The sequence below is a fragment of the Agrilus planipennis genome, unplaced genomic scaffold (assembly GCF_000699045.2).
Source record: "Agrilus planipennis isolate EAB-ADULT unplaced genomic scaffold, Apla_2.0 scaffold5, whole genome shotgun sequence".
NCBI classification, from domain to species: domain Eukaryota; kingdom Metazoa; phylum Arthropoda; class Insecta; order Coleoptera; family Buprestidae; genus Agrilus; species Agrilus planipennis.
The window spans coordinates 2,242,335-2,267,191 of record NW_020442468.1 but is presented as its reverse complement, the minus strand read 5'-3'; the positions used below and the strand labels follow the sequence as shown (position 1 = coordinate 2,267,191).

The window sequence follows — 24,857 nt, the reverse complement described above, 5'->3', positions numbered from 1 at the left end:
ACAATAAAAACTGCGTCAGTAGAAGTGTAATGGTAGATACCTCTGCAATGCTACGTGCTATTTTATTTAAATTTATTTTTGGATGTTGATTAAATGTAAACATGCAGCCTTCATTAATTATAATTTCCTATTATTTCGTCCGTGTACAGAACAAAATTCAAATGTTGCTCATTAACTATTAATGGTCAGAAAAGTATTAACGGTAGCTATCAATAGCTAGGAATATGATTCCTAATTGTAATTGGTATGTCATTATTTAATGTAAATTGATTCGAAATGTTGAAGGATTAATTAAACTATAGTCCTTTTGTTATTGTGGTTTCAAAAATTAATTTTTTACTGTGAAGTGCTTGGATTTTATGAATCTTTCTTCTTTTTTTTTTCGATTTTGGGCGACTATGGACCACGTGAAATAACTTGTGATTGTTCCTCTCCCTTCTTTCTTGTCTTCCAGTAATCTTTCATTCTGTCTGCATGTTGTTTTGAAAACCCTTGAATTTTATAATTTTCTCTCTGAATTCTTGTCTTCTCTCCACATCCTCTCTAACAATTTTCATTTCTTCCATGTCTCTTCTGATCTCCTTGATCCATGCCATCTGTGTCTTGCGATTTCTGTCGAAATAGTTAAATATTCTCTTCGTCAGTCTTTCTTCATCCATTCTGTTAATGTGTCCGTAGAACGTAACTCTTCTTCTCCTCATTGTGTCTATTATTCGTTCTGTTTTTGCATAGATCTCTTTGTCGCTTCTCAGTTTCCATTTTCCATCTTCATACCTTGGTCTCACGATTTTCCGTATAATTTTTCTCTTTATGAATCTTTATATTTATTTAAAATATTTCTGTGCCATTTGCTACTATAATATAGAGATTTGCTTTTGTTTTCTGTACACGTAACAGTAGCATTCTTATCAACGTTGGTGGCTTATTTAATGTACTAATCGTTCCATTCTGAATAGCTCTATTATCTTATCAATGACGCTACAATTACAAAGAGAAGACATATCATTATACGTCTCACGCTTATTAAATTAATTAATGGATTTTTTATAGACGTATTAACCCCTTTGTTGGAACTAGTTTGTGGCCTTTTTGACATTAGCATAGTTCAATGATAATAAATTATATGTGTAAGGATATCAATTCCACAAATTTGTGTTATTTAAAAGAGCAATTACATAGCAGTTTGAGGCGACTGATTTCTGTTGGTTTATGTGAAGTATGATCTTTGATACTCTTGCAGATTATTGCACTAAAAAATAACGGCGCCTCCAACTGATTATGCAGACGAACTGATAATAGCCAGTGAAAGGATTGTATAAATTGGAGCAGGTTGTAAACATTTAAGTAAGTTTTATTCCATTAAAAAGGTTTTATTTGTAACATTTCTTGTCTTTACTAAATTAAGATTTGGTTTATATTAAAAAACAGCTACTTGAAGTGGACGTTGAATTGTTTGAACCACGAAAGATAATTCTTACATCGTTCGTGATTCCTTTTTTATGCACTTTTTAATATTTTAAGCAGTTTTTCAGTTTACTTGCTAACATTTTATTAAAAATTACGACGGTTTTATTGTGACTAGTCGTATCATTCCTTTAGTTTACTTCAGCTACTCGCTAGTAGATGTCCTAGTTGAATTTTAGTTGGACGAGAAGCAGTGTAAAGTAATTATATACTTATGGATCCATTTTTGAAATTATTTAAACAGGATGAGTTATTTGTGTTTTATGAGAAAGCGTCTTTATGGTTCCTCTGTAAATTATAACTTAAATAATGCAATATTGTTGTGATTTGTCGTAACATCCGTTTAGATTATTTGAGCTACTTGCTGCTAGATAGCGACATTGGCGTTTTAATTCAGTTAGGAAGGAATACCTACAGTATTGAATTCACAATAGAATTAAATAATATCCAAAAATTTTTTTGCGAGATGTACCTTAGGATTTGTGGAAAAAAGGGTAAATCTAGAACTAGGGACCACTTTGAAGCGGGCATGCCAATAAAAAATGGTAATATGTCCAGTTTATTTATGTAATTAACCTTAGATATTCTGCACGTGGCTCTCTGTATAAAATAAAACAAAAATGAAAAGTATTCAGTCGCCATTTAACAATCTAAGAGGGTTTTTCTATATTTCCTGTTATTCTCAGTCTTCTTTGAAACGAGAAATATCTCCAGTAACATGCCGTTAACGCTTAAGATACGATAAAAGTTTCTTCTTTACGTCTCATCAAGTTGTATTGAATTTAATATCCTGCGATTTATTGGTTACTTTGTCAAGGTATCGTGGATACAACAAGAATAAACATTGACGGCGTAGGTCATGGGAGAGGAATCGTTTTCATTGTAATAATATCAAATTGTTATTACTGTCTTTTAAGTTGATGAAGAATAATACAGGAGATTGTAGTAATTTAATAACTTATTCTAAAAGAGAGTCACTCCTAATTACTACAAGTATACTATTCGCCCATAACCTTCAAAAAGTGTTTTTGATAATTAGGGGTGAGTCTGTTTTAGTTGTTTTAACATGCTGCTTCAACTATGAAGATTTTAGGTAATCCATTCTATCATCTCAGTCAACTTCACCGTTGTTCTGATTCTTCCAATCATTACATTGGTCGAATGTCTTACTTTTTTTTACAATCTCTATTACAATTACAAGTAAGAAAAGTCTTCCCTCTCAATTTTGACTTTTTTTTGTCATTATGTTATTCATTGGATAGTTAAAAAAGGAAAAAAAGCTTTTGAATGTCTTGCTCCCACAAGTCCATGTGGACAGTCTCTCGGACCTAAACTGTCATGTAAAGCCAGAGGGTAAGGTGGGAGGCTCTCTTCATCCTCCTCACAGAGTTCCTAAGTATGAGTGGGTGGTGACTGGGAAGATAACGAAATCAAGAAAGAAGAGAAGTAAAAGATTATCTTTGGAATAATTACTGTTGACCCAGCATTGACTGAGTGATCCAAAGAAACCACAGAGAACATGCTTAGCAGTGGTTTAAACCTTCACCGCTCGGTTCACAAAGGGAGGTAGATGCTCAGTTATGAACCTAGGAATATATATTTATTTTCGTTCCTGTGTTTACCTAACAACGAGTTCATAATTAGCATGACTGACCATGGAATACCAATGAGAACCACAAAGTTAAAAATGGCGAGCCACGATCCACACCTATCATCATGGAAGTTAGAGTAAAGAAGAACCATCAAAGGGTCAAAGTGTCCTAGAGATTTGGGGAAAACAGTGAGGCGCTTCGATTTCTCTGGTGTCTCAATACAAAGGCTGGCTTTTTTTCTATTGGTTATTACTAATGCTTGGAGGCAACATAGTAACATTAGAACTACCCAAAATTCTGCAAATTTACAGGACATATGAACTAATACATCACATGACGATTGTCCTCCTTATCTCTTACCTACATGCATGAATTAATTGTCCTGTCTTATCACCAAGTTAGTTATGCCGTGATTTCTCTTTTACGGGTGGACATCCTTCAACAAGTAAGGGCTTGTTGAGCATTGATTTACCCACAATTAGAGACGAGGCTTTATTTTACCTTATGTTTCGTTCAAAGGGACGCCACTGTTAGAGTCAATCGCGACGGTTTACCTGTCCGCAAGCACGCTTGCGATGTGGCTATCGAGGAATCCAACAAAAGGCGTATGAGTGTGCGTGCAGAATTCATAAAAAGCAATACGTGTCTATTGGAACGCTATAATATTTCGCATGACTTCTAATGAGCCGATTGTCGACGGTACAACCACAACCAAACGGTTTATTTTATGCACTCGTAAGTTAACGCCGTTGCGTTCCGTACAGAATGCTAATAGAAACGCATTATTATTTAATATACAGAAGAAGGGACGTTACTTTATAATATGTGATGCGATTTTTTAAATACTGATCAGCACCACTCGTTCAATAAATATCTGTGGATATTTGAAGTTGACTTCTACAGGCCCACAAAGCGGTCAGTTTGAGAAATATTTAAATGGACCTTGTTGAGCATAATGAATTCCACTACATGTACCATTACACTACAGATGGCGTTTACCCCGCCATTTGTAGGAGTTCATAAAACGCGCTATGCTAAGGCAGCAGGTAGAGTTGGTCTGTGTCCTCTTCGCTTTTTAGCGCGATTTTCCATCCATTACTTCAGAGGTAGACCACCTACTTCGACGGTTTCCTTCCCCAAATACACCTTTCCCCTCACACTAAAATTTTTTCCCAATTCAACCCTATTCCCAATCCCAACCTTCTAATTTCCTTCCCGGAGATGATAAGCAACTTTCAGGTTTATATCCCCACTCGAGGAGAGGTTTTAGTCGGTAAAAATCCGGCACTACCTCCCTTCAGGGGGTGTTTTTTGAAGATTTCCCCTCCTCGAGAATGATCTAAACAAAAAGAAAAGGTCTGCTACGCGCTGATGACATCCAACAAGATCGAAATCGCGATCCGCGTCTGGCAGTTTCGACAGAATACTAACCACATCGAATTTCATTGTTTGAGAAATGTCATTATTTCAACTTTACGTTAAATGTTGCGCCTTTTTATACTCTCTATTACGTACTAGTGATTTTAGTGACAAACAAAAGTATTAGCTTTTTTTCGCAGGAATGAATGAATTTTCCGCTATTGTTGCGTATCTATATCTCCCCATTCTTGTGTTAAATAGTTTGCTTTTCTGTTACGGAAGTGGAATGTATTTGAGAACGGCCTTATCCTGTTACACAATGGGAGCTTTTTTCAAGAGCAATTATCCGATTTATGCGCATAAACCCCTCGGAGCAATTCAAACGAACTTTTCATTAGTTTGACTCGCCACTCGCAGTTTCCGTCTGAAACATTCAGAGCAGTTCTAGACAAATTATACTACTAGTCGCGATTTTAAAATATTACGAAAAAATTCTAAGGCTTTGTTTAAGGCGAAATGAAACTCACAATGTTAAAAAAAAGACAGTTAGAATGAAGAAGAAGACGATTCTGTTTGCCATTGTTTTGTTTTTCTAATATTCGAGCTCATTGTTTCCTTTTCAGTTTGTTTTTTAATCGTAAAATTGCAACAAAATGTATAAATAACATTTATGTATACCCACTGAACTGTTCCAATATCTCATGAGTTTATTAATAGAAATCGAACTCAAATATTGGTGTAATTCATCGATTGGTACCTAGCAAGATAAATATTTATCACGTTCTCGTTTCCATTGTTTAAATTTTACTATTTCGTTTGTAATACTTTAGACTTTACTTTAGACTCAACAAATTTATCGACACGAAATGAAAAATCGATTGATTGCTTCATCTCTGAATTCGATGTCATCGATTACTAAATACCGTGTGGAATTTCTAAATATGACAAAAGTGAGATTATTTTGTAATTAATTTAGTTAATAGTTTTTGAGACAAAATATACTTAATACTTTTACTGGTTACCGAAATGTGAAATTTTCAAGATCGTGGTTATTTTGTCTTATTAAAATTATGGGTTTATAGACTTTACAATGAAATTATAGCGTTTCAGTTGTATCAACCTGCAGAGTGATTGTTTTGACCGATCGATCAAAAAATGGCACAGTGTGTTTAGTATTCAAAAGGGAAAAGTCACAGTCACATCTTCGCGAAGACAATGACGGGCTTGGCCAGGTTGCGATTTTGCAAGTGGGTGGTAAAGAATTCACCACACAAATTGCCTGTGTATCTTTCCATGTGTATTATAGATACCAATGTGTGTAGCCTAATCTAATACTACAATTGCGCTTATTGCGGTCATTCGTGACCGTCCGGAATCTACGAAATATATTGGAAATTCTGAACGGGTTTACTCAGAATTTAAGCTATTCAGTTGAATTATTTCCAAATAGGAATATTGTCGATGGCTTTTATAAAGAATATTTGATGATTCAAAGATGCGCCAATAATATGAAGAATTAACATTTGTTTGTAATTTTAGTAACCAATATGGATATTTTTTTGTTAGAATCTCAATCCTAATGAAGCTCAATTTTTGTTTCTAAAGTTCAAATTGCTCACTTAGACATTTTTCTTATGTATTGACATTGAAAGGAATATTTGATAGATCCTATAAATATTGAACTGGATAAAAAAAGTCCTTTCCCATTGTATAGTGGTTGGCTGTCAAGATTGGTGATCCAGTTCGTTCTTATTATTTGCTTGCCCGTTGCTATTTACACAGTACACGATTTCGAGCGAACCTAAGCAGGTGGTGAGTTGGTGGTTTGGTAGTGTTGGGTTCGGGTCGACCATCATCTTCCTGCACGACCTGTGATTTTCCCACGGAATCCGGCCACCCGCTTTATCGTTCGTCGGTCCATCGCTATAGGCTCGAGTCAGACCGCTGCACCGTCCCTAAAGTACTGTGTGTAATAAGTGCTTACTTGGAGTACCCTGTAATAGTTCCAGCAACTTGCCGGCAACCAACGGGTTAATAACATCCGCCACCACCTGCATCTACCTCTTCCTATCGTGTTTTTAGATAAATACACATACATATTTACGTCCGTCTTTTGATAAGGCGTCTTACAAAGTCGGGTGTGCCTGACAGCAAACAAGAAATGGAGAAATCTTATAAGTTGAGTCTATACATCTACTGATAAATAAATAGTAGATGAAAATAAGGATTTATATTAAATTTATTTTGTGATAGGTATGAAACACACTTAAATTTATTGTTGAGTCTTCTCCCATCTTCATTATCATAAAGTCGTCAGTTCTAAGACTGGCTGCACACGCACTTCCACTCTTTCCTGTCCTGAGCTAATCTTCGCACTTCCGTAAAACTACAACGTGCCACATCTTTAACTGTTTGTGGATAGTAATCTAATTTAGGTCTACCTCTACTCCTCTTAACACCTATTTCTGCTTCTAATATGTCTCTAATAACTAACCTTTCATCCTACCAAGCTATCTCGCCTATTTCTTAGTGACTTCCGTAGAGTCCTTTGTTCTCCTATTCTTTCTAATACTTCTTCTCAAGCGTGAAGGTCTAGTCAGAGATATTAAAGATAGAAACGGGAGTTAGGAGAAGTAGAGGCAGATGTAGATGTTGGTTGTTCTAGTTTTATGGAAATGCGAAGATTAGCTCAGGATAGGAAAGAGTGGAGGTGCGTGTCCAACCAGTCTTAGGACTGACGACCTTATGATGATGAGAATCTTTATTTTCACTCTTTTCCTACTCTTTCCTTACTTGCATACGGCTGTGTCTTTTCTGCATAGTACAAAATCACTTTGTGTATCAGATATAAACGTGTAATATCATGAAGGCAAATCTATTGCAAGCAAATCATAGATAAGAAATCTGACTAGTCGTTATGGCGATAAATTGGGAACAAATTAATAATTTTCCAGATGACACCTTTTGTATAATTTAGGGGCTGCTATTGGCAAGTGTAGTCTCTAATACTTTGCAACGACTACTTCTAGTTCATTGTATGGGTGCATTTTATGCAAGTATAATAAATTAGAAGCAGGTTACGACGACCATGATGGAAAAATAAAAACAGGTATTGTTGAAAATTTGAAAACGCATAGGACTCTAAACCCATTTGAAAACGGTATAAAGACAGAGAATAACAAAGTTTAAAGAGCTATTACAGTAGTATAAGTAGGTACGAGTTGGTTGTTAAATCTCACCTTTATGACTATTCGTAATCAACCTTAAAATTATAACGTTCAGCACCTCGAAAGTCATTAAACCTAATACGCGCATATCTATGAGCATTCCAGCGTTCGCCATTTCATTTGTGTAATTTAATAAGTTAAGGTGCTTTACGTAAATTTAATTATCATATACAGTTTTAATTAAGTGTTACTATAATTATTTTGTTATGAGGTCTGAAGGCGTTAATGGGCTGTGAATTGTTTTTGAAACTTTGTCGTCATTAACTTACAATTAGTTTAAGTAGTGTTTACGAACGATTTTAATATTGAGCAGTCTTATCTGTTTCAATTGACTTTTTTGTATAATCAGTTTTCTTTCCGGTTGATATTGTAGGTTATGCTTTAGTGTATGAAGTAATTTCGTTTGTTCTTTTGTAATACATTTCAATTTTAATGTGTTCTTTCACAATCATGGACACGTTTAATGACAAACGTTAAACGTGTCCCATTGGTTTCTATGGGAAATACGAAAAGTTCTGTGCGTTCTGGCAGTACTTATCCATTAGTAGATTTGACTGTGTTACCCATAGAAATAATCAAATGCAGGAACTTAGCCCACCGGAAATGCATTGTCTCATGAAAAAAGAATCAGAAATTAAAGATAGACTTTCTATCACAAGGATAGAAAGAGTATCCTTATGCTGCATCTTTACTTTTTTTATTCATCATAGTCACTTATGGGGTTGCATGGGAGGTGTCTATGGTTGGGACCATCAAAATTGGCAAGTCCAGAACAAATTATCTGTGGGAATGGACGTATCCTCTTCCTTGTTTCTACTTGGGACTGTAGCCATCTGCTGCGTTTTGAGCACGCTCTCGTCAAGTCAAGAAATGCTTCATGAGTAGCATAGACTGCCTGGTTGGAATTATATCATTAAATATTAATTTGAAAATTAATTCTCAATTTTTATTCACTATAAGTCACCTCAAATTAATGAGATTGTTGTTGCTGTTGCTCTTGTCACACCCTCGACGGGAATTGTGCTCGGCACTTTTGGCTTTACTCACTAATTATATCTTTAAACAGGCTTTCCTAACTTTTTGAGAATATTGAACTTTCTTTAAAGCCAATTCTTGCAACATGCTCATATTCTGCTTGTCTCCATCTCTTTCTGTCACACATTAATTGGTGTAACGTTATTTTTTTTCTTTATTAATGTCCGCTGCAAATCCTTCCTGACATCTCTTTTTTATGCTTGCGATATTCCCTACAACGTCAGTCATGAGTAAAAACAGGCGATCCGTCAACGACCGCTCCAGTCTAGTTAGTAAGTTGAAAGAAGATGGTAAATTCGACAGTTTTATTGCGGACTACTCCAATTTTGAACGTTCCTATCTCCACTCTATTGAATTATCTCTATGACTTCTCCACAGTAATGTCTGAGGTTCCTAGTCACAGTCAGTTCTTCAAAATATTCTTCGGTATTCCCCGCTACATTAACTGAGACTGATGTTAAACGTTCGCTTATGACTTCGAGGACATTAATGTATGTATGTATAAGCGGTCTGGTTTTCCGTACTTGTACTTATAGATCATCGAGATCGCGGACAACAAAGGCCACGTGTTTCGGAATACTAGTTTCTTGTGGAATAAATTTGTAGCGGATGACGGGCGCGGAAGATTTATACTGCTGGCCGTTTCGCTGAAATGCAACTATGATGGCGACGGAGATAAAGGGACGAGTTAAAGTGAGACAGGGGGACCTTATTATGTCCCTCGATGCATTTAGTACGCGGCGCACGTTAAAACGTTGAACGCGAGGTATAAAGATGTATAATTTACGATGCATTGAGATGAAAACTTTCTGTTATTGTTCGAATAATGGCACAAGAGAGAGAGCTTGTATAACTTTATTCATTTTCATATCGTATCGAGGTATACGTATCTGTACAGAATGGTACCACTTTCTTTTGTTATGATTTGACATTCAAGTATTAAAATTTACATATCTTGAGTTAATACATGATGAGAACAGAGCACAAAGTGAAAATAATTTAAGTTAAGCTCAAAAATTCGCTGCTGCTATTTGACACAAAACAGTAAACAAAACTATGAAACTTACACGGATTTACTAAAGATGGTGCACTGCGCAGTAAAGCAATGCGCATCCGATTTGACCGACAGTACCGAAGTTGATGCGTAGACACTCATCGCGCAGCGGACCGTTTCGTTTTCTATCTTTTATTAGTGATGGCGCTGCTGTTAAATTATAAAATCTGTCGTCGTGCTCATCATTTTTTGTCATGAAGATTCATATAGGCGTATTATAATCCATTAATAGAAAACGAAATACAATCGAATTTGATTTCTTTAATAAAGGCCAGAGCTATTGTAGCAAGCAAATTAACAATTCAATTTAAATCTTCACGATTTCAAGAAGATCGAATAAATCGAACTCATCTATTAAGTTACTTTAAGGAACTGAGTATAGCGATTGAAGTTTCTCATTAATCAGAATTTTGTTCGTCAGACTCTTTGCAATTATGAGAAACAATGGAACAGGGAAATTAAAGCTGGTTTATCTCGGAAGTTTTACTTTAATAGAAACGAAATTTAAAGTTCTATATTATTTTAGTTGGTCTTCGAAAGCATTAAGGAATTATAAGTAATATAGCCGTAAGGCATTCTTCCAACAGTTTGGTGCCATTAAAACCATTTTATGGTAAAGTGTATTACTAATTAATGTCGGAATTTATTTCCGTCTGCCATGTTCAATAAGGTATATCGCGCAAATACATAGATGTGTTCTGTAGATGTTGGAAGAGGAAATTAAGCATTACATTAGAGGCTCGTAAATCGTCGCTTTAGAGCTGTAGATTCAGGAAGTTGCATTTACAAATCACGTTACGTTTGCGCCACCGCCGCCGGTGTGGCGGGTATCTCTCGGCTGGGGAATTTCCCGACCTAATTTATTTATGTGGCTATTTAAAACTCCCATCTCTTTCCTGGGAATACTAAAGTTCGCTGCGAGATTCGGGCCACCTAATGTTGCCCAGCGTAAAACAAATAACGAATATGAAGGGAGATAGGGACGCTGCAACAGCACGTTGAATTGGAGAGTTACTGAAACTATGTTGTGTGCCCCATTTTCCGTGGAAATGAGATACGATTCTGAATATTTCAGCGAAAATGCTGAAGCAAGGTAAATTCTAACTCTGTGCATCTATTCTGATAGTGGACGGTGTGAGTGTAATACATTAGTGTCAAGTTATTATTAAAAGCATTACGTAATGGAGAATGTAATCAGGTAATTACCTACCTGGATTAATTAAATTTGTGATGATCTAGGTGTGAACAACGAAGTCACTCGGGGAGGGCCTGTGAAGATTTACACGAATGAACGCTATATCTTACCTGACTACATTCAATATAATTTTATTGAATTTAAGCATTCATTTTCGTTGGGCTCCCGAAAAGAACCGAGCGGCATGACTTCTTAGCATTAAGTGATGAAACACTGATACCTACTCGCGACCCTCGCAACTGCTGGTACACAGTCAGATCAATTATATGAGGATATAGCGGTCGCATATGGACACATTACTGTGAAAATTTACACGAATGAACGCTATATCTTACCTGACTACATTCAATATAATTTTATTGAATTTAAGCGTTCATTTTCGACGGGCTCCCGAAAAGAACCGAGCGGCATGACTTCTCAGCATTAAGTGATGAAACACTGATACCTACTCGTGACCCTCCGAACAGCTGGTACACAGTCAGATCAATTTTATGAGGATATAGTGGTTGCATATGGACACTGCAATGAGAACGCATTGACGATCACACGAATCACACTTTTGGCAAGGGCATTACACTGGTGTTTATATATATTACTGAGTGGTGCGAGATAATTCATTCTATTTCTTTTTCATGTACGTTTTTCTCCCTTAATTTTTCACCGAGCGATACGGTCTGGAAGTTTAGACCATTGCTTAGCATTCGGGATTACGTCGGTTTGATTCCGGGTCCGTCTGTCTTGGTCCAAGTTTTCCTGTGGTTTTCTTGGGTCACCTAGGCAAATGCTGGGCCAGTAATATTTCACTAATAATCTTTCATTCTTCATTTCGTCCATCTCATCTTTCTCACCCGAAGCACCACCCATCTGATTCCACGATTCCTGAAAGGAGGCTGCAGAGGGCCTTTCACCCTACCTTCCGGCGTAGTCCGGAGGGACTTCCCGTCCATCAGCATGATTGGTTGATTTAAAGTTTTTTTTTTCGAAAAGATCGACCTCGCGAGCCCATAAATTTGAATAATTTTAATAGTGTCTGTGGATATATTTACGTAGTATCCACTTAGAGAACGTATCTTCTATATAAATTAAGTACCATCAAGAAACCCATGTTATCAAACAACAAGGTCACCCACCTTTGATGAAACTTTAATTTTTGAAGGTTTATATTACGAATTACACTATTGTAATTACCATTTATTTTGAATATGAAGTAAAAGGTGAAGCACTTCTCATTTTGCATTACGGTGAACCATTTAATCTTTTAATCTTTTAATTCAGAATTACAGGATGCAGAGGGGTGCGCTTTATGTGGTACTATTGGAACGCAAAATCCGTGAAAGATCTCAGACTTAAGTAGTTTACTGTTGTTGGTACTTCGGTAACGTTCCCTTTGAACTGAGCTGAAAATCCTATTATAACTACAGCTTTTCTCCACTTAGCGGCATCGGTACATCGGGGTGGTAGTAGGAGTACTTGAAAATCGTATTTAGTAAACCGCATCACACGCTCATGAACATTTACAAAAAGGAACGTTTTGTTAATATGAAGCAGACTAGCAGGCAGTTGCAGCAGCAACCACAGCGAGTGGTTGTGTCCAAGTTTTAGCAGACGAAACATGGACGAGTCGGTAACACGTAAACTCACGCGGTAGTCGTACAGCCATCGTCCGCTTCGATTCTTGCCGGTATTGTAGAAATGTTTTTCTGCTAGACTGAGCAGAACTTGACACGCCTGAACAACTTTACGCATTGTGGAGGAACGGGTGCGGATTACGTAATAATGTACCTGTACCCCTGAATCTGTATGTGTGATCAAATGGAACATATCTACAATACCCACTTGGCTTTTAAAAATTCGTTACGAATTACGTCTTTTCAAAAGACGAATAGAGCTTCTTGGTTTCTGTAAGAAGATTATGTTATTTCGAAACCACTCGCTCATTAAAAGAAAATTAGGTGAACATGTGGTTACCAACTTAATATGTTTAGAAATCCTTTCGTGCTTCTTTAAAGGAATTTTATCAATATTAAATATACAACATATTACTGCCTAATGTCTATTACTGCATTGATTTCTGTCAGAAATGTAACATGCATTTAAAATTCAAACGAGTTAAATAATCGCCTAACAGACAATAAATGGAGGTCGGCCGCCATTACACAAACGCGGTGAAATTAGTTGATATTGATGAATATAATTGTAAAAATCAAATCCAAAGCTTTGAATCTCTAAAAACATTCTCGGTCCACAAGTCCATTCGGATTCGAATAAGTATTGATTGATTGTAATCCAGTAAATTAAGATGATTGATTTTAAATGAGGCATTTACTTACATTTCTAACCTTTTCAATACATATCCCTTAATATACGTTTTTATTCTAATTTCTTTTGTTTCAGTTTGTCTACAATTCCCACCCTGAGTGCGTTGGTTTCATCAAATTGGTGAGTTATCCAATTACATTTTTATTTGTTCGAATATATTCAAACATGGATATAGCAGAATCATTCTTTTATTTATTCGATCCTATACACACGAGGTACAGCTGTTTGTCTTATTATTACACAATTTACAGCTTTACCATTTCGTGTGTTAGTATAACTAAAACATCTTATTAGCGGCAGGTAATTGAATCAAATAATACTGTTGAAATGTAATCATCTTGTCGGAAAGGATAGAAATTTATTGAAAAACTTGATGTAATTTGTAATTTACTAGAGTTAGGTACTATTAGAGAACTAAAACTCCTGTTGTTCCATACGTTTGGATAATATGTTGATCGCGATGGTGGTTATTACTTATGACAGAGATATTAAATGGCATTGGGTTGAAGTAGCTGGGCAGCAATGATACATAGATATATTAAAAAGCTATAACGAATTTGTAACAAATTGTAACTCCATTACTTCTCACTCACTGCAATTGTCAGAGATTAATAAGTACCTACTTCATTGATAAGAAGTTTGAATTTTTTTTAAAGAATGCAATAGGAGGTGACTGAATGATCAAATAACTCGTTTGCATATATAATAATACCAAACCGATTAAAGCAATGCACTCTTTAATCTGCAATGACATAATAGCCGTGATGTGCCTTTTTCCAATTGTCATTGGAGGACATTTTGTAGATGTTTAGGTTAATTTTGATACTTTCTAATGGATTTCAGTCACTTTTTATGGTGACCATCCTTGGGTTTTCAATCCTAGCAACCTTCTGGGTGTATTCTTTGACAGTACATTGCTCATATTCAATTAATTATCAAATAAAGATCAAATAGAGAATTTCTTTGATGAATTTGGTATCATTTGATTTTGAAGTTGTCCATAATTCTACACCTATCACCTTCTGTGTTTATCTACACAAACTGCGAAACAGAACCAGTTATCTCCTGTTAATTTTTAAATTCTTTAGCCCGTTTTACGGATAATAACATCCCTTAATTGGTTCTGATGTAGTCTGGAATTATAAAATTCTTCGGTACACGATTTTGATGACCTCGAACTCAGTTCTAACTGATTCTAAGTCAGTTTTTTCCCAAATCTATCACTTAGAGACCGCTTTATTTTAATTGCCATGGTCAGGTTTGTTTTTTAATAACACGCTGCGATGTTTTGTTTATGTGATAAATGGTACTTGGAGGACGTGCGAGGTAACCTTTAATTACGGCATCAAGCTTCGAGCTAAGTGCTACTTTCACTGACAGCACGTTGATGTATGAATTTGGAAGTTCGTTCAAATTTATATTGTGCCTCCTTCATATCCACCTAAACGTTCTTCTCCGCGGCACATTGTATTCCGGCGTTAACATTGACGTGAGCCTAATTATACCAGACGGCCAGAACTCCGTAAAACTGTGTAATTTACTAATTTCCAAGTCGTAGACTGAGACAATGGCTTCGGATAATTATTATTCCAGTTTTAATTCGGTTCGTTACGGCAGACATTTATTTGTGCTCGTAAATAAAATTTAACAGATGTACGAATTTCATATTTTGATTTATGCACAATGGCAGAGGTTGTAAACAAAACATTTACTTATACGAATATTTAATTAATTACAATTTTCTGATGGTTTATAGTTGTAAAAGTGCTCCCTATCTATCGTCCATTCAACATATCCCATGTGCTAATATCTATGGTTGTAATGTAGGCACGTGTTTGCAATGGAAACATATGCAGTCATCTCCTCTCATAATAAGAATTGATTAAAATGTTCAGTTAATAGATAAACTATAGTAGGGGCTGTGGCTAAACGCCCGTTAGCGGAATTACGCCTGCGCCATGATTAAAATATAAGCGCCATATGCATATGCACCATAGATAACGACACCTATCTGGACTATTTCAAATGAGTGCGGCATACTCAACTAGGCCAACAAAATGATCTTATTGTTAGTGTCCCTTTGTTCTTATCGGTTTTAAAATCGGTCGCGTGATTTATATTACGTTAAAAAATATAATTTGAATGAATAAGCATTACATAATCGTTGATATTGATCCTTAAAACTTTGCAAACTAAGCTATCAAAGTTTTTATTAAATTTTACTTTAGTCATCAGTCTCAAGTCAGGCATTCATGGCTCTCCTTTGTCATTTTTTGTACGATGCGTTCGTTATTGAGCAGTCATCAATCATTCAACAATAAAAGGAATCGGTCCGGACTTTATAAAAACGTTATTTGAGTAAATTTCTTGTTTGGGACTATATACATTCGCATTATATGCACAAGGAACGAAATACATTATAATAATGTCGTCGAAAATCTACAGAAAAACCGTTCATAATAAAAGGAGCGATGCCAGTTGAATGAGGTCCAAATGTACCTACTCTCGACATATTAATCTTTCACAGTTCATAAAATATCATGAGTGTTAGGAACGTTCTTTAACGACTATTAGTAACTTTTAGCGGGTTTCAGAATGAATGTTGACAATAGTTCCTGAATCAATAACACTCGAAAAGTTCTTAACACCCTTGATATTTCTGTTTACCTAGTGTATATTTACAATCTTGCCAATGTAGCGTCCTCAAATAGTCCTTCTAATAAGGCAATACAGAATTCTACTAAATATCTTTGATTTTGACTACTCTTTCGGTATGAAATTCCTCTATACGAAGATGTTAAGGTACAATTGATTTTTGAAAACGTGCTCATGAATACAACAGAAACACAGCATTGACATTTAAACTTCAGTTACCGTCGAAACAAATATATGTGATGTGGTACATTTGAACTACTGGAAAAGGATTCAGGAATTGAAATACTGATAAACATGAGTTAATGATTTAATGTTCACGATTCGTTTAATAGTATTAATATTATCTAATTATTTGACTTTTGTCATGATCTTATCTCCTAATTTTAAAATAAACCTTCAATTTGGTTTCTTTATATAGGTTATCTTCTCTGTTAAGCTTATGCTGACTATTTATTTAAATAGACTCCAAACTTCTTCAAAGGATTTATCGTCGTTCAGTAATAACACTAATCGTAAGTTACTCTTGTGGTTACAATTTATACCACGACGAAATACAATGGGATAGGGGATGCCACATTTAAAAGGACATGCGGCAGACTGTTCACGTCAGTGACGAAGAATTAAGAACCGATGAAAACAATCGACGGTGGAGTATAAACATTTCGCAACGATCGTCAGGATTTATCGATGATCTATCGTAACCGTGGCGGCCGAATAGTACCTATAGGTACATGTAAGCATAAGTAATATCGATCGACATTTCGCAGTCGATTCATTCGGAAATACACATTAACTAGACCCCTTCTGCTCAACAGAATTTACGTGAACATATTTGAAATGACAATTGTCCCTTTTATCTGCAGAGTGATTGAAAGCTTCTCAATTCCTAGTAATTAGTGAGGTTATGTCATATGCTGATTTACACGCGGGGGTCTAATTAATGTGCGTCCATAATCGTACACTCTCGAGACATAGTATGAGGTCTCAATCATGAGCGTCGTGAACGTTTTCGCGGAACAGCGACTATAAAATTACCATAAAGGTTTGTTCCAGACTGGGTCCCCATGTTACCCCAATCGGTTCCAGCGATTAATAATATTTCTTTTTTGTATAATTCGACAGACGCGGTCGTTATGTCAGCGTTAAGAGTCTTTTTATTATTTCGATTTGGTCAAATTATCATCGCCGTACGTCTTTGACAAAGACGCGGTCGTAAACTTTTTCGAAAAAGAACACGACCATCCGCTACGGTCTTTTAAAAGCCTCATTGTGACTGATGCGTTGCTTTATTGTGACGATTAAAGGTCATAAATAACGCTAACATGTTTCATCGACGAGTTATAATAACAGGAATTCGAATGGCTTTTGAAGTAAAACTTCTATTCCAAGTCGTAACATCAAAAGAGAGAGAATGGCTAGTTATTTTTTGTTTTAGGGCTGGTATTATTACAATATTAGAGTTAAAACCAAGAAGACTAGATGTAGCAGCATAAGAGCGTCATCAACTGTAAGTTGTTCTGGATGGTTCGCTGCGCAATAAGAGACTGCGCATCCCGTTTGACGCGTAGACAAGGAGATTGTGTTTGACAATTGACAATAACGAAATTGATGCGCAGTCGCTCATCGCGCAGCGGACTGTTACATTTTGCTATCCTTTACAAGTCTAGGTGATTTTTAGATCCATTCACTTCGGGTTAAGTTATTATTGCTCCTATCTCTGCTTCTCAGGTTAGAGTTTCAGAACAGATGGATATCAATAGTAGTCTTCCTCTCAGACAAACTCTGTTATGACTTTATAAGTGATTATGATTACACAATGTTCAATTATGGCATAAATGTCGAGATATACTAGAGTTGAATCTATCAAAATTTGAGTGTCTTCTATGGAGCTGAAATTCAGTAATCATGACTAACTGAATTTATAATAAAGCTTCTAAGCCTATTGGATTCATTAAAAGAATCTTGATTGAACTTATCCCATAAGCAAATCTAGCAAAAACAAATTTAACCAAATGTTGAAGACTGACTAAATAAGATACAGGTTGTTGTAAATGAGCGTTTTCCCACGATTTCAACATAAATATTGGACACTGAACATTACCAACAAAGAAAACTTTAACCCATTTGCGTTACCATTGCCATCCTTTTGAAGTAATTTATACGTTTGATCAAGAGACCGTGAAAAATGGCTTTCTTCTGATGTCGTTTCCTAGAATTTCGCTTATACTATGAACACAATAAAATGATGCACACGTCTCCGTGTAATTCAACACTTTAGAGAAAAGTTATTTGTGTGATTTTAACCTTTCCGTGATGTCCTGTCTGGATGTAAGGTCGACCGGCTTGTTTGACAAACTCTGCAGGTAGTTGCGATACCATCAAACAAACGACGAACGGGGTGACACTTGAGAAATTATAAAGGTTTTAATGGACCAAACTTATCCACACCTTTATGGGAGAGCGGAGAGGTTCACAATAAAAACGTGGTTTATTGAATTATTCTTTTCGGTTTTTATTTTCTTTGTATATACTTCTTTGTACACCTGATCATGAGCTTTGTAAGAAAATCCTAATTCCTTCAAAAGTTAGACAGTATAAATTTTTCTGTATGTTTCTTTCTGGATCTTTGGTATAGATGTTGTTATGGTCTCCCATTCGAGATTAGAGGTATGAAAGTTAATATTAGAAGCAGAAACAGAAATTAAAGAACTTAGAAAGGGCAGAGGTAGACCTAGGATAGATCACTAGCAAATAGAGATGCAGGTTGATGTAGTTTTCGATAAATGCGAAGATTAGATTAGGGTAGGAAGAAATGGCGATCCAACTTACCTTAGGGCTGAAGATCTCATGGGAATGACGATGTGTACATACTCTCATTGATTAATCTCTATTAATTCGGGAATTATAAATCGTTATTGTTTGCGATTCCATAACCCATATTATCAATTATTTATTAAAATGAAAAGCAAATAAGTTCATATTGCATGTAGATCTTAAAATGCATTCTTACATGAACGAGTTTACTATCCATGTTGGAATAGTAAACACTTCAAATGTGTTTACATGTCTTAAATGCTTTTAATGCGTGATTTTGTGTATGTTTATGATTAATAAATACCGATTACCTGATTCACGTAGTCAATAATAATAATAATGGTAACATGTAATTGCTATCCAAATGCAAACAACTTGTTGTACAGAAAAAGATGATAGAGATTCAAATCAGGTTATGATTAATAGTGGTAAACAGTTGAGTAATGTTCGTGGGAAGATGTAGGTACCTGCTTTTCTGAATGCTCACAATATGCTTCTGTTTATCAATGTACTAATAGATAACTAGGTTATCTCATAGTGAGAGAAGAGTTCGATGCAGCATTAAAAAAATTAAAGAATAATAAGGCAACAGGTATATAGATGAGATACACGCGGAAATTTTAAAATATGAAGGAAAAGACGTTCGAGATCGTAAGTTTAAGCTAGTTAGTCACATTTACGTGACGGGGGAAGTCCTGGAGGATTATAAACGGAACGTGGAAGTAACCCTATTTAAAAAGAGAGGCGCGGATAGGTGCGAGACATTTACAACAATTAGCTTAACTTCCCATGCGGCAACTAGAATTGTACAGAAAAGAATGGAAAAAAGGTTTGGGATTAACAATTGAGATAACGATAGATAAAGAAAAAAATCGCCTACATAGGATTTGTAGATTTATGTTAAATAAAAGTTAAATGGCACAAGATGTTAAATATACTTAGAAATGTAGGGATGAGTTACAGATAGATGAATGATACTTAGTTTGTATAAAAAGCTGCAGGCAGTTATAGAGCTGGGGCTACAACGAAGAGAAGGAAATATTAGGAAGGGAGTCAGACAGGGATGCACATTGTCACCGCCACTTTTTAATCTATACATTCAACCCCCGATCAGTATCAATAACGACAGTACAACTGAGCTAGAGATAGCTTTAAATAAAATGGAAGCGGTATTGACAAAACAGTATGATATGAAAATAAATATAGGGTTGTTCGGAAAGTCATTTCGTCCTTTTTTGTGGAAATGAAAGACAGTTTTCTTATAATAAACAAATACTTTATTAAATTATATATTGACCGTTCTGGTCCAACACCTTTTGCCATCTTTCTGGTAGTAGCATAATTCCACGCTCATAAAATTTTTGGTCTTTGCTGGCAAAAAACTGATCGAGGAGGTTTTTGACCTCCTCATTTGAGGTGAAGGTTTTACCGTCTAAAAAATTTTGGAGTGACCGGAACAAATAATAATCCGATGGTGCCAGGTCTGGAGAATATGGTGGGTGTAGCATTGTATCCCATTCAAGCTGTAAAAGCTTTTGGCGAGTGACCAAACTTGTGTGAGGTCTCGCGTTGTCTTGGTGAAACACTACACCTTTCCTGTTGATTAGTTCTGACCTTTTCTGTTGAAGTGCATCATTCAGTTTGTCCAGCTGATGACAGTAGACTTCCGAATTAATCGTTGTGTTATCCGGTAAAAGCTCAAAAAAAACGATTCCTTTAAAATCCCACCAAACAGACAGCATCACCTTTTTTTGGTGAATATCGGCTTTGGAAATGGTTTGAGCCGGTTCATCTTTTTTGCTCCATGACCTCTTGCGTTTGACGTTGTTGTATACAACCCATTTTTCGTCCCCAGTGATGATGCGCTTCAAAAACGGATCATTTTCGTGACGTTTGAGAAGCGAATCGCAGACGTCAATGCGGCGACACAGATTTCTCTCTGTGAGAACATGGGGAACCCATACATCGAGCTTCGAGGATAATCCCAGGCCTTTCAAGTGGTCATAAACTGTTGAATTTGATAAATTTAACCTCAATCCGATCTCACGTGTTGTTATTCGCCGGTTCACATCAACTAATGCCTTTATCGCGTCTTTATCAGCTTCAACCGGCCTTCCCGAACGTGGTGCATCTTCGACATCAAAATTGCCGGATCGAAATTTAGCGAACCAGTTCTGGCACTGGCGTACTGTCAACACACCTTCTCCATACACATCAGTCAATTTCTTTCTGGCTTGAACAGCATTTTTACCCTTTCTGTAGTAAAACAGTAAGATATGTCGAAAATGCTGCTTATCGCTCTCCATATTTAAAAGGGCACCAACCAAAAACAACTGCGTAGAATTAATTGGAATTTTTCACACACAAGCCTTGCCATATGAGCTCTCAAAGCATATAAAAATTATACGGCTTAAATTTGAAGTTGGTTGCAAAAGAATACAATTAAATCCTCTGTCGGGAAAAAACGAAATGACTTTCCGAACAACCCAATAAAATTAAAACAAAAATACTGGTATGCACGGAAAGAAAAAGAGCGAATATAAAGGTAGGAGACTAGAAGATTTGAAGAAATGGCTGATTTTAGGTATCTAAGAAGTCAGATAAGTCAGGACGGAAGGAGTAGTGGAGATATATAACAGAGGATAGTGCAGGGTCGAGTTTCCTTCAATAAAAGAAGTTAAAATAGTTAATTAATATTTTCAGTGATTTTTGATTGCAGTTTGGTATTGGTCTGTTATTTTTTTAGAATTTGGATGAAAAACTATTTTATTACATTTGCTGCTACTTTAGTATCTGAGTATTTCTTTATTAATTCCACTTGTAATGCCAGTCGTGACGGTGACAAAAAGCGGCTGATGTTGCTAGGAGATAATAAACAGCAGTCGACTCGAATATTTAGTAGTTTTTTCAAATGCCAAGTGCACTATTCTGTGGCAGGACGATTTTCTTATCTTTATAAGTACGTTCCTTTTTGTGTGTGCCGCTTTTTTAGTATTTCTGGTTCGTTGGTTGTTATTAAATACTTTGAAAGCTTGCCAGTCTTCATATTCTTCTCGCACTGATTTCGAGATAAATTTTAAGTTAGTTTGTTGCATGGAATACATGCTTTGCGATGATAAAGTGTTTTTCGAGAATAACTTATCGCGTAACGAATATTTACACGCCATTAAAGAAAATATTACATATATGTATGTATTTAAAACGATAAAAACTGTATTTTTAGAAGTTTTCTGTATCAAAAATGCCAGCTGTGCTTTGGGAACATTTATAACACAAACAGAAACATTTTATCAAGTATATTGTAATAACCTTTTATACTACATTTTATCAATAAATTGTGTCATCACAAATTAAAATTACACACACGAGTACACTTGATTTACTTTCAAGAAATGGATAATAAACGGAAGGAATTTTTAAAATTTAAATAAAGCGAAAAATAAGCAGAAATCGTAAATGAATTACAAAAAACTTTTCGGTATTCCATTCCCACCAGCTACTAATGAGGGCGGTTGGGTAGTCCCTCCGGATTTCATCGAAGGGAAGGATGGAAAGTCCTCTTCAGTTCCAGAAACCACAGAAAAACTTGGACCTGAGCAGACGGTCCAGGAATCGTGTTGATGCTCTTCCAGATTCTAAGCGATGGTCTGAACCTAAATTTGAAAAGCTAAAACGTTTGGATGTTTTATTTCCACCAGCTCTAATGCTGTTGGACGAGTAGTACCTACGGCATAGCCTAGAGGGCCCTTTTCAGACACTTTTTAGGAGTCGTGGGAATGGATGGGTGGTAGTGATTGGAATAAGAAAGATGAGACGAATGAAATGAAGACAGAAGAGGGTTAAAGATTATCTGTGGAATGTTACTGCTCCAGCATTTTCCTATGTGATCCAAGGAAACCACAGAAAGCCATGGACTAGAGAAGACGGACCCAGAATCGAACCGGTCTCCTCCCGAATGCTATGCAATGGTGTAAACCCAAAACCTCCATGCTCCTCGGTAACCTCAATTTGCAAAAGTTATATGTCCATCATTTTAAATGTTTCAATGTCAATTTCGTCACCGTTGATATCAAAATATCTAATTCTTGACCACAGACGATTATCTCTGCTGGGTTTCCTAAAGGATTCGTAAAAATTCAAAAACAGTTTTTGGAAATATATTATCCATTTATCATTTTGTATGAATACGATTAACTTCAAAAGGGATGTATTGATTTGAACACGGATTGCATTCGGTAAACATTTGGGAGTAAAGGATAATAAAGTTCAGTGATAGCTATCAACGCTCCGCAATAATTAGGATTCTGTTTCATAATGGCGCTTTTTTGAGTCAATAAAGCCTTAGGCATAGGATGCCAGTTATTAAATAAATAAATCCATATTAAATACTCTCGTCGTTTGAAAAGACTGATTATGTAAAAACTGTTTCATATTCTCTATTTGTCGATATCGATGTTCATGGAATCGGAGGATTTAAATGAACAGTAGGTGCATTTACTATTGACTTGGTGGATTTTTTTTTTCCATTGCATGCATGCAACCGACATAGGCATATGTGTGTGTATACGTATATGCCCGCATGCACATTTACTGTTTACAGTGAGTAAATTAAACAGTGATAAAATGCACTGTTTATCATCGGACAAAATGCTGGAAGGAAAGTAAATATATTTTATATTCATGAGTGGCTACGTTACCACTAACTGCATTTCCGATAACAGTCGATGCCGGTCGCATGCGTCTGCTCTCAATGCGAGATAACAGCAAGTTTGATAACAAAATATGTGTGTATAAATATAAACCGGAAAGAGGTCAAAATAAAACATTGGTCAGGAGCATTTAAATATATCTGAATTAAGTATTCCATGTGATAATTGCACTTTTACGGTTTAAAATATAGGCAGGTAAAAATGCTAGAAGAAAGCTTTAAAATGGTAAGGAATTTGTACCACAAAAGTGCGGTTATGGCAGGTATCCGGATGTTTTACGCCTAAAATATTACAAAATCGGTGAAAAATAATAATAATAATAATCAACAGTTTGCTATGAATATGGGCATCATCACGTGTTCGGTAGCCATGACAGATCACTGCAACCTAGCTATATAGGATATAGGCTTCTTCAGATATGAGTAATTAGTAGTAAGTACTCATGTCTAAAGAAGTCAATGCTTGGCGAAAGAAATTATATGGTAAAGGTCTAGATGATGGCCCCCACCACCGAAGGGGGTGGGGATGGGGGGGATTGATAGGTGAGGTCTCCCCCACCACAGTACCATAAAAAGTTCGTGGCGGTATCACCCCCATAAAAAGTCATAGGGGTTCAAAGTTAATAAATATGCCAATTTTTATACATTTCTAGGCATGTAAATATTTATGTAGTCAATAAAATTCGAAGGTAAAACTAATGGAAAAATGCATAAAAATATTGAGAAAGTTATATAAAACATTATTTAAATATCTTTATCAATAGGGTAGGTTAGGTTAGGTTATCGGGTTTTGTTCAAGTGACTACCCTCCTTCGATCCGCCACCTCCACCCGCTTAAAAATATTTTTTTTATTGAATTTTATTTGAATTATAGTGTATGAAAATTGTCAAAATAATCAACTTTCAACCCCCATAACTTTTTATGGGGGTGAGACCGCCGCAAATTTTTTATGGGGTTTTACTCAGGTGACCACCCTCCTTCGATCCCCCCTACCCACTTTCGATCCCCCCTACCCCCACCCCCATCTAACCCCCATACTTTTTATGGGGGTGAGACCGCCACGAACTTTTTATGGTACAGTGGTGGGGGAGACGTCCTCTTTCGATTTGATGAAAAGGCGGATAGTGGAAACTCAAGCTCTTAAAAATCTTATCATTTAGAATTCATTTTACAAATTAAGAATCAGACAAGAACATTTCTCTTTGATGTAATTTGACCAAGACGCGGAAAAAAGGCAATGATGTCCCTAGCTAATGGTAATGTACCAAATCTAACTCTTACATTGAAAGTTGTGCTGACTTAGTCAGTTGCAGTAGTGGTGGTATACATGATATATTTTGTTTATTTCACCTGGAAGGTGTTCCTCAACAATCAATGTTACTTTTTTGCTATTTTAATGAGAATGACCCCTTCTTTCCATGTTTCGTGACCGAA

At 36.0% G+C, this 24,857-nt stretch overlaps 1 protein-coding gene across 1 annotated transcript in view; it reads left to right on the top strand.

Annotated features, from left to right (window-relative positions):
* Window positions 1–24,857, top strand: part of LOC108735960 (calcium-activated chloride channel regulator 4) — a 177,922-nt gene that overhangs the window by 47,152 nt on the left and 105,913 nt on the right. The window contains exon 3 of the mRNA XM_025981303.1: window positions 13,321–13,365. Within this exon, the coding sequence (XP_025837088.1) occupies window positions 13,321–13,365 (45 nt within the window). The remainder of the gene's footprint in view (window positions 1–13,320; window positions 13,366–24,857) is intronic.